This window comes from Brachypodium distachyon, chromosome 3, assembly GCF_000005505.3.
Source record: "Brachypodium distachyon strain Bd21 chromosome 3, Brachypodium_distachyon_v3.0, whole genome shotgun sequence".
Lineage (NCBI taxonomy): Eukaryota > Viridiplantae > Streptophyta > Magnoliopsida > Poales > Poaceae > Brachypodium > Brachypodium distachyon.
Genome location: NC_016133.3, coordinates 2,871,695 through 2,881,750, shown reverse-complemented (window position 1 = coordinate 2,881,750; position 10,056 = coordinate 2,871,695). Strand labels below are relative to the sequence as shown.

Sequence of the window (10,056 nt, the reverse complement as noted above, 5' to 3'; positions counted from 1 at the left end):
CCTTGGCCTGGAATAAACATGGCAAAATTGACCGCCAGTAGCTAATTAAATCCTATAGAATAACTACCAAGAGAACACACCAGAAAGTAGAAAGAACACCAGAAATGGCCACCACTCAGTCACAGACCAGTTACACACTAGCACCTGCCATAAGAAAAGACTAATATTGGTCAACTTGGTGAAAGTTCTCCATTTCATATCGTATCCTATCGTACCTATCAGATCATAATGTAATTAAACAATTACATCATGTACCATTACCAATTCAATAATCACATAATCAAGGGTGGCTACCAAAAGCAGCAATTAGTTTTGTGCAAGAGGGTTTGGGCTTTTCAATTGATTATTGCTGGCAGCCAGAACCGAAACGTGATGGGTGTGAACCAGGAAGCTGCTGAGGTCTGAGGCCATTGTGCAAGAACATCAGTGTGGATGTGTGCCCACGCCCTCTAGTCCTTGACCCAATCCCCCTTCTCTTTTGTAGCCATCACGGCCGGTCGCGAGAAATTGCCCAATGGAGAGCCAAATCCTCCTTCCTCCTCCTCGTGCTCTTTCCTGATTAGGGTCGATCAGAATCAAGTTTAAGCATCTGTTTTTCGTGCTAAAACTTTGATTAGGGAATCATGCAGAAGCAGCAGCTCCATTTCTCATGCAAGACGAAGTACAGCAATGGATTCCCTATACCTTTCCATGGCCTCGCTCTTGTGCTGCTCCTACTGCTCTCCATGGCCTTTATCGCCAGTTCTTGCACAGAGCAGGAGAATGGCTCCCTCCTGCAATTCCTCGCTGGGCTGTCACGGAATGGTGGCCTCGCGTCATCGTGGAAGAGAAACGAAACGGAGTGCTGCGCATGGGAAGGAATCACCTGCAACAAGGACGGGATAGTCACCGACGTCTCTCTGGCTTCGAAGGGCCTTGAGGGGCCTGTATCCCTGGCGCTGGGCAACCTCGCCAGCCTGCTACGCCTCAACCTGTCCCACAACTCGCTGTCCGGTGGCCTGCCGTTGGAGTTGCTGTCGTCTGATAGCATCATCGTCCTCGATGTCAGCTTCAACCGCCTCACCGGAGAAATGCAAGAGCTGCCATCTTCAACCCCTGCCCAGCCCCTGCAGGTACTGAACATCTCGAGCAACTTGTTCACAGGACGGTTTCCATCCTCCACGACGTGGGACGTGATGAACAATCTGGTCACACTGAACACCAGCAACAACAGCTTCACTGGACAGATACCGACTCATTTCTGCAGCAGCTCACCATCCCTCTCTGTGCTTGAGCTCTGCTACAATCACTTTACAGGCAGCATCCCCCCTGGACTTGGTAATTGTTCCATGCTCAGTGTGCTCAAGGCTGGTCACAACAAGCTCAACGGGACTCTCCCAGATGAACTCTTCAATGCTTCCTCATTGGAGTACCTGTCATTTCCTGACAATCGTTTACATGGAATGCTCGATGGCGCACAAATAATCAGGCTCAGAAATCTGTCTATCCTTGATCTTGGAGGGAATAGGCTAAATGGCACGATTCCAGACTCCATAGGTCAGCTCAAGAGACTAGAGGAGCTCCATTTGAACCACAACAATATGTCAGGGGAGCTGCCATCAGCTCTCAGTAACTGCACAAGTCTCATAACAGTTGACCTGAAGGGCAACAACTTCAGTGGTGAACTTACCAAGGTCAACTTCTCAAACCTGCCCAATATGAAGAATTTAGATCTTCTTTATAACAACTTCACCGGCACAATTCCAGAAAGTATATACTCCTGCAGCAAGCTGACAGCACTACGGGTGTCTGGCAACAAGTTACATGGACAGCTTTCGCCAAGAATAGGCGAATTGAAATCCCTTACTTTCCTATCACTTGGCTCCAACAATTTTACAAATATCACAAATACGCTCCGGATACTCAAGAACTCTAGGAAACTCACGTCCCTGCTTATTGGGGGGACCAACTTCAAGGGTGAAGCCATGCCAGAAGATGAAGTAATAGATGGTTTTCAGAATCTTCAGGTTCTTTCCATAGGTGATTGCTCATTGTCTGGAAAAATACCCCTTTGGCTATCGAAGCTGACAAAGTTGCAGATGTTGTTTTTGCCAAAGAACCAACTCAGTGGACCAATACCAGACTGGATTAAAAGCCTAAATGTACTTTTCCATCTGGACATATCAGAGAATAACCTTACAGGGGCGATTCCAACAGCCTTAATGGAGATGCCCATGCTAAAGACTGAGAAGACAGCACCCCATCTGGACCCAAGAATCTTTGAGCTACCTGTTTATACATCTCCGTCGCTTCAATACCGGATAACCAGTGCTTTCCCTAAAGTGCTGAATCTAGGTAATAATAACTTCACAGGTTTGATCCCTGAGGAGATTGGTCAGTTGAAGTCGCTCGTTATACTGAACTTCAGTTCCAATAGCCTATCAGGAGAGATACCACAGCAGCTCTGCAACCTGACGAATCTGCGGGTTCTGGACTTGTCTAACAACCACCTCACAGGTTCAATCCCATCAGCACTGAAGAACCTGCACTTCCTTTCTGCATTCAACATTTCACACAATGACCTCGAAGGACCAATTCCAGATGGAGTCCAGTTTAGTACATTCCCAAATTCTAGCTTTGAAGGGAATCTGAAGTTGTGTGGCCCTATTCTAAACCGAAGTTGCCGTTCAGTAGAACAACCATCAAGATCCAGAAAACACGGAAACAAGAAATCCATTTTAGCAATTACATTTGGTGTGTTCTTCGGAGGAACTTTAGTGTTTTTCCTGCTGGGGTGTCTCCTTGTCTCAATCAACCGTGGTACTCTCAAAACCAGAAACGGGAACAGCAGAAATGGAGATGTGGAAGCAACTTCGTTCGAAACTGGTTCAGAACAATCATTAGTCATAGTGCCACGAGGCAAGGGAGAAGAAAACAACCTCAAGTTTGCTGACATAGTGAAGGCTACAAACAACTTTCACCAGGAGAACATCATTGGGTGTGGAGGCTATGGGCTCGTCTACAAGGCTGATCTACCGGATGGCTCCAAGCTGGCCATCAAGAAGCTTCATGATGAAATGTGCCTGATGGACAGGGAATTCACGGCAGAGGTTGAAGCACTCTCAATGGCACAGCATGACAACCTCGTACCACTCTGGGGTTACGGCATACAAGGAGAATCGAGGTTCCTTATGTATCCTTACATGGAGAATGGCAGCCTGGACGATTGGCTTCACAACATGGATGGTGATGCCAGTTCATTTCTTGACTGGCCGACAAGGCTCAAGATCGCACAAGGAGCGAGCCGAGGACTTTCTTATATCCATGATGTCTGCAAGCCTCACATTGTCCACCGTGACATCAAATCCAGTAACATCCTTCTTGACAAAGAATTCAAGGCTTATGTTGCAGATTTTGGGCTCTCCAGATTGATTGACAGTAAGACTCATGTCACAACTGAGCTAGTTGGTACTCTGGGGTACATCCCGCCTGAGTATGGGCAAGGATGGGTTGCTACATTGAGAGGTGATATGTACAGTTTTGGCATGGTCCTGCTTGAGCTGCTCACGGGAAGACGGCCTGTCCTGGTCTTGTCTTCATCAAAAGAACTCGTCAATTGGGTGCAGGAGATGAAATCAGAAGGGAAACAGCTTGAGGTCCTGGATCCTACACTCCAAGGCACAGGCTATGACGAGCAGATGATGAAGGTGCTTGAAGCTGCTTGCAAGTGTGTGAACCGTAATCCTTGCATGAGGCCAACCATACAGGAAGTAGTCTCCTTCCTGGATAGTATCGACAGCCAAACTGCAGGTGCAAAATTCAGTTAAGACAGAATGCTGTTAGACATGATTATCTTGTAGTCCAGTGCACTAGCAGATATAGCTTCCATATAACTACTACTGATTAGCCCTATAGTTCTTTCTTTTCAAAGCTTCTAACAGGTTAAAAATTTGTAGTTCATTCTCATCTTTCCCTTTTCTCAAACTATTCTATTTCATGGTAATCGAGCGTACTGATTATGAGCAGTTACCCAGTTCATCTTCAGCATGCTCCTTAAGAATTCCACATAAAAGGAGAGAATCGAAGCACAAAACCTCCATATTGTCAGGATTCAATTGAGTGAGCAAATTGGCCTTTTACAGAATTACAATGAACTCAATACTAGACAAGAATACAAGAATATACATGAATGCTGCCACGCCACAAACTTCACATCATCAATGTAAAGAGCAGGATACATGCTTCTTAAATACCCAATTGTCACCAAATACTGAAAACTATTGAGAGGGAACCCAGGCCACAAACTTCACATCATCAATGTAAAAATTGTCAGCAAATGTTAGGGTTCATAGTTGACCCAGGTCCGTTAAAAAAAATTAGGTCAACAATATGACCATGCCCAACAGCCCAATGGCGTTTTACTGAATCGGAGCCTACATAAGAGTTCGTTTCTATTCCTTCTGTTCTAGTACAAAATTTGAGAGCATGGTTTGGGTTAATCCCTGAGCAATTGAGGAAACCGCGATAGATAATCACGGAGGGGCAGCATCGAAAACCACAAATCGACCACGCCACACCGCGCAATCAGCATCTACAAAGCAGGGGTCACGAACAGAGGTCACGGTGAAGTTATCGCTGACCTTCGCTCTCTGCGTGGCTGCTCGGTTGACGGAAGAGATGGCGGTAGCCGCCGTTCGCCGCCGGCTCCGGTGTTCATCTCGAGGTTTTTTTTTAGGGGGACTGTCCATCTCGAGGTTGCCCAGTGGCTCCGTTTGTCAGAAACAAGGCTGGCCCGGTGGCGACGTTCAGTGGCCTCGCCACAGGCCCACAGGCCACAGCCCAATGGCCTTTCTTTTTACCAAATCGTTTTCTTTTGTAAAAAGAAAAGTCTTCGTTCTTTTTTTTTAGTACGGAGTACACAAGTCTTCGTTTTTTTTAAGAAAGCTACGAGTGGGAAGTTCCAAATTCAAACTGATGGTTGGAATTGCACGTTGAAAACGAGCATTCTTCAATGCGAGGGATTGTTCTCCGTCTCTCAAAATCCGTGCGAGTTGAAAGGAGCCGCCAAATCCTCCCTGTTGAAAGTTCAAGGTTTCTACCCGCAAAAAAAAGAAAAAGAAAGTTCAAGGTTTCAAAAGGATTCAAAGCTCAACTGGATCCAAACCCTCCCGTGGAATTCTATACCCCCGTAGTATTCCACGTGAAAAGTTTCTAACGGTCAACCGCCAACCGCGAGATAGCATCTAATCGATGGTAAGTTGTACTTTGGACAAATTGCCCATCTATGCATCCAATCTCCGCAAATCCTCTTTGAAAGTCTTGTAAAATTCTGTCTGTAAAACATAGATACAACGTACTCCTATGTGCACCATGCTATAAAAGTTCCAAATGTGAACTCAAAACACAGCACTGGTGCACCAGATACGCTCTCCATCAGAGCAGTCCTTTTTTTCATACTACAACTCACGGCAGCCCTTGTACTCCCTCTGTCCCATAATATGAGGCACGCACGCACTCCTAAATCATCAATTTGATTAGTTAAATATGTATATTTTTAACAAAAATATACCATTAGATTCGTTATCGAAAGAACTTTCTAATGATTTAATTATTTAATTTATATTTAGTTAACTAAATTAGCAATTTAAGGATGCGTGCGTGTCTCGTATTATGAGACGAAGGGAGTATACTGTATAGATCAAGCCGCGTGGAGTCGGTCAAGTTGACATTTGACAACTGGCCGACCCAATAACGACTTGCCATGCTAATAGCTGTCATTTGTAGAAGAGCACTGATTCGGCCATTTGCAGAGTTATTAGTAAAGAAAGTAAGCAACTGCGACTCTGGTTTTCTGAAAATCTTGCAAGCCGTGCAATTTTGAGTGCCTGACCACTTGCACAGAAAATCGTATGGTATCAGCCAGCCGTACTGACCGCTGACTGATGATGGCTACAGCAACAAGCATCCATTTTAATACTGTCAACAACAACAAAAAAGAATCCATTTTGGCACACAAAAAAAAATGCAAAGGAGGCATATAAATATTTAACGGCAACCTCTCCATTAATCTGTGTCACGGCGTCTTGCCCCCTCCACTTGCTCTTTCTCCTTCAAATCATGTTCACATATTGCCCTTCCACTTGCTCCTCTACAGATCATGGACACGTAGTTCGCCGCGACATCTACAATGGCGTCGAATTATGCAGTAGCAGTACCTCTGGATGTTGATGATAATGCCTTGCGGACTGTAAATAGTTGGATCTTCTCGCGAGAACACATCACCGAAAAAGTGGTTCATCAAGAGGTGAATTTTTCTATTCGGGTTCGTCACTGAATAAGACAAAGAGCCCAAGATATAGTTAAGTGGGTTATAAGAGAGGTGATGTCAGTCAGAGATTGAATCTAAAAAAAAAGTCAGTCAGACCAAGTAAATCAAATGCATGTGGTAACGGATCATCAAGGAGTTAACCACGGATGACTGCTAAGTTATTATTATTAACACACCAATCCATGCATGCAAAAAGTCAACTTCTTACCAATAGACTAGCAGGCACCAAGGCGAAAATGTCATTGTGTGAACATGGGAAATGATGTTAGCGGATAGGAAATAGCAGCCAATTCTTGACCCCATTTTTTTAGTTTCTTGGGCACGACCTGAAAAGATCAAACAAAACGGATGCATGAGCTGGCTGGTTGTTCCATTCCCTCTGGTCCTCTTTCTTCACCAGCCAATCGGTTCCCTTGCTAGCTTCTTGAGAAAATCATGCAGACACACCATTGTTCATACTGGAGCAGATTTCCTGTGGCTTTCATCGGCTTGGCTGTTGTTCTACTGATCTCCTTGCCCTCTCCGACCAGCTCCTGCACGGAGCAGGAGAAGAGCTCGCTTCTCCAGTTCCTTGCTGAGCTATCGCAGGACGGCAGCCTTACAGTGTCATGGCGACGCAACGGAACAGATTGCTGCACATGGGAAGGGATCATCTGCGGCCTCAACGGGACGGTCACTGATGTCTCGCTGGCTTCTCGAGGCCTCGAGGGATCCATCTCTCCGTTCCTTGGCAATCTCACCGGCCTGTCGCGCCTCAACCTGTCCCACAATTTGCTGTCCGGTGGCTTGCCACTGGAATTGGTGTCATCCAGCAGCATCACTGTCCTTGATGTCAGTTTTAACCACCTGACAGGAGGTCTGAGAGAGCTGCCATATTCAACGCCTCCCCGGCCTCTGCAGGTACTGAACATCTCGAGCAACTTGTTTACAGGAAGGTTTCCATCCACTATATGGGAGGTGATGAAGAGCCTGGTTGCACTCAATGCCAGCACAAACAGTTTTACTGGGCAGATACCGACTATACCATGTGTTAGCGCTCCATCTTTTGCTGTGCTTGAAATCAGTTTTAACGAATTCAGTGGAAATGTCCCTACAGGCCTCAGTAATTGTTCCGTGCTGAAAGTGCTCAGCGCTGGGTCCAACAATCTGACTGGGACTCTTCCAGATGAGCTCTTCAAAGTTACCTCATTAGAGCACCTGTCTTTACCTGGCAATTTGTTAGAAGGAGCACTCAATGGCATCATCAGGCTGACAAATCTGGTCACACTTGATCTTGGGGGGAATGATCTTAGTGGTAGTATTCCAGATGCTATAGGTGAGCTGAAGAGATTGGAGGAGCTGCATTTGGAACACAACAACATGTCAGGGGAGCTGCCATCATCTCTTAGTAACTGCACAAGTCTCATAACAATTGACCTCAAGAGCAACCACTTCAGTGGAGAACTTACCAAGGTCAACTTCTCAAGCCTGCCCAGTCTAAAGAATTTAGATCTTCTGTACAATAACTTCAATGGGACAATTCCAGAAAGTATCTACACATGCAGGAACCTGAGAGCGCTGCGACTATCTTCCAATAATTTCCACGGCCAGTTGTCCGAAAGCATAGGCAATCTGAAGTCCCTCTCCTTCCTATCAATTGTTAACAGCTCTCTTACAAATATCACAAGAACACTTCAGATCCTTAGGAGTTCCAGGAGCCTCACCACCCTTCTTATTGGGTTCAACTTCATGCATGAGGCCATGCCAGAGGAAATCAGCACTGACGGTTTTGAGAATCTCCAGGTTCTTGCTATAAATGATTGTTCATTGTCTGGAAAAATACCTCATTGGTTATCAAAGCTCACAAATTTGGAGATGTTATTTTTAGACGACAATCAACTCACTGGACCAATACCTGACTGGATCAGCAGCCTAAACTTCCTATTCTATCTAGACATATCAAACAACAGCCTTACAGGGGAAATTCCAAGTGCCTTAATGGATATGCCAATGCTAAAATCAGACAAGACTGCACCAAAGGTCTTTGAGCTTCCTGTTTATAATAAGAGTCCATTTATGCAATACCTCATGCCCAGTGCTTTTCCTAAAATACTGAATCTATGCATGAATAACTTCACTGGTCTGATACCTGAGAAGATCGGTCAGTTGAAAGCACTCATTTCCCTCAACTTGAGCTCCAATACATTATCTGGAGAGATCCCCGAACCAATCAGCAACCTCACGAACCTGCAGGTGCTAGATTTGTCTGGTAATCATCTGACTGGTACAATTCCAGCAGCACTGAACAATCTGCACTTCCTTTCCAAATTCAACATTTCCAACAATGACCTAGAAGGGCCTATTCCAACTGTAGGCCAACTTAGCACATTTACGAGTTCCAGCTTTGATGGCAACCCAAAATTGTGTGGTCATGTGCTTTTAAACAATTGCAGTTCAGCTGGAACACCTTCAATCATCCAGAAACGGCATACAAAGAATAGTGTCTTTGCACTTGCATTTGGTGTATTTTTTGGAGGGGTGGCCATCATTTTCTTGCTAGCTCGCCTCCTTGTGTCGCTCAGGGGTAAAAAGAGAAGCAGCAACAATGATGATATAGAAGCAACATCTTCCAACTTCAATTCAGAATACTCCATGGTGATTGTTCAGCGAGGAAAGGGAGAACAAAACAAACTCACAGTCACCGATCTCCTGAAGGCTACAAAGAACTTTGACAAGGAGCATATCATTGGTTGTGGAGGCTATGGCCTAGTCTACAAGGCGGAGCTACCTGATGGCTCAAAGGTCGCTATCAAAAAGCTCAACAGTGAAATGTGTCTGATGGCAAGGGAGTTTAGTGCAGAGGTTGATGCACTCTCCATGGCACAGCATGACAATCTTGTACCACTCTGGGGTTACTGCATACAGGGAGATACAAGGCTCCTGATATACTCCTACATGGAGAATGGCAGCCTGGACGATTGGCTTCACAACAGGGACGATGATGGCGGCTCATTTCTTGACTGGCCGACACGGCTGAAGATTGCACAAGGAGCAAGCCGGGGTCTATCTTACATCCACGATGTATGTAAGCCTCACATTGTTCACCGCGACATCAAGTCCAGCAACATCCTACTAGACAAAGAATTCAAAGCTTATATTGCAGACTTTGGGCTATCCAGATTGATCTTTCACAACAAAACACATGTCACGACTGAGTTGGTTGGCACTCTCGGTTACATCCCCCCTGAGTATGGGCAAGGATGGGTGGCTACACTGAGAGGTGATATGTACAGTTTTGGAGTGGTCCTGCTTGAGTTGCTAACGGGGAGGCGGCCTGTTCAAATCTGTCCTAGGTCAAAAGAACTTGTCCAGTGGGTACAGGAGATGATATCCAAAGAAAAGCACATTGAAGTCCTGGATCCAACACTTCAAGGCGCAGGACATGAAGAACAGATGCTGAAGGTGCTTGAAGTTGCTTGCCGGTGTGTCAACCGTAATCCTAGTTTGAGGCCAGCTATCCAGGAGGTAGTATCTGCCCTGAGTAGCAGAGATGGTAATCTTCAGAAGCAAAATTCAGTCAGAATATGATGTAAATAGGAAATTATACTACAGCACACAGAGTAGATGTATAGTTTTTGCAACATCTACTACTTTTGTTCTCACTGGTCTCATTAGTGTTCTTTTTTTGTACAGCTTGTGACACCAATATTGCGGAACTATTGTAATTCATCTGGATTTTCCCTTTTCCCAAATTATGTGTCCCATGTCCA

General features: G+C 45.3%; 2 protein-coding genes across 2 annotated transcripts; both read left to right on the top strand.

The window, feature by feature from the left end:
* Positions 1-7: 7 nt before the first annotated feature.
* Positions 8-4,709, top strand: LOC112268550 (tyrosine-sulfated glycopeptide receptor 1-like). Its single transcript, XM_024461554.1, has 2 exons — positions 8-3,783; positions 4,620-4,709. The coding sequence occupies exons 1-2, from the start codon at positions 624-626 to the stop codon at positions 4,646-4,648; spliced, it is 3,189 nt and encodes a 1,062-aa protein (XP_024317322.1). The 5' UTR covers positions 8-623; the 3' UTR covers positions 4,649-4,709.
* A 1,812-nt stretch (positions 4,710-6,521) lies between these two features.
* LOC100830520 (tyrosine-sulfated glycopeptide receptor 1-like) lies at positions 6,522-10,056 on the top strand. The gene has a single exon (XM_024461556.1). It carries the CDS (start codon positions 6,743-6,745, stop codon positions 9,872-9,874), a length of 3,132 nt encoding a protein of 1,043 aa, XP_024317324.1. The 5' UTR covers positions 6,522-6,742; the 3' UTR covers positions 9,875-10,056.

What these genes read in the sequence shown, in the direction of transcription:
- LOC112268550 (XM_024461554.1), top strand. Translation starts at nt 624, where the DNA reads ATGCAGAAGCAGCAGCTCCATTTCTCATGCAAGACGAAGTACAGCAAT. An exon ending in GGATAGTATCGACAGCCAAA is followed by an intron (nt 3,784 to 4,619) that starts CTGCAGGTGCAA and finishes GTTATCGCTGAC; the next exon opens with CTTCGCTCTCTGCGTGGCTG.
- LOC100830520 (XM_024461556.1), top strand. Translation starts at nt 6,743, where the DNA reads ATGCAGACACACCATTGTTCATACTGGAGCAGATTTCCTGTGGCTTTC.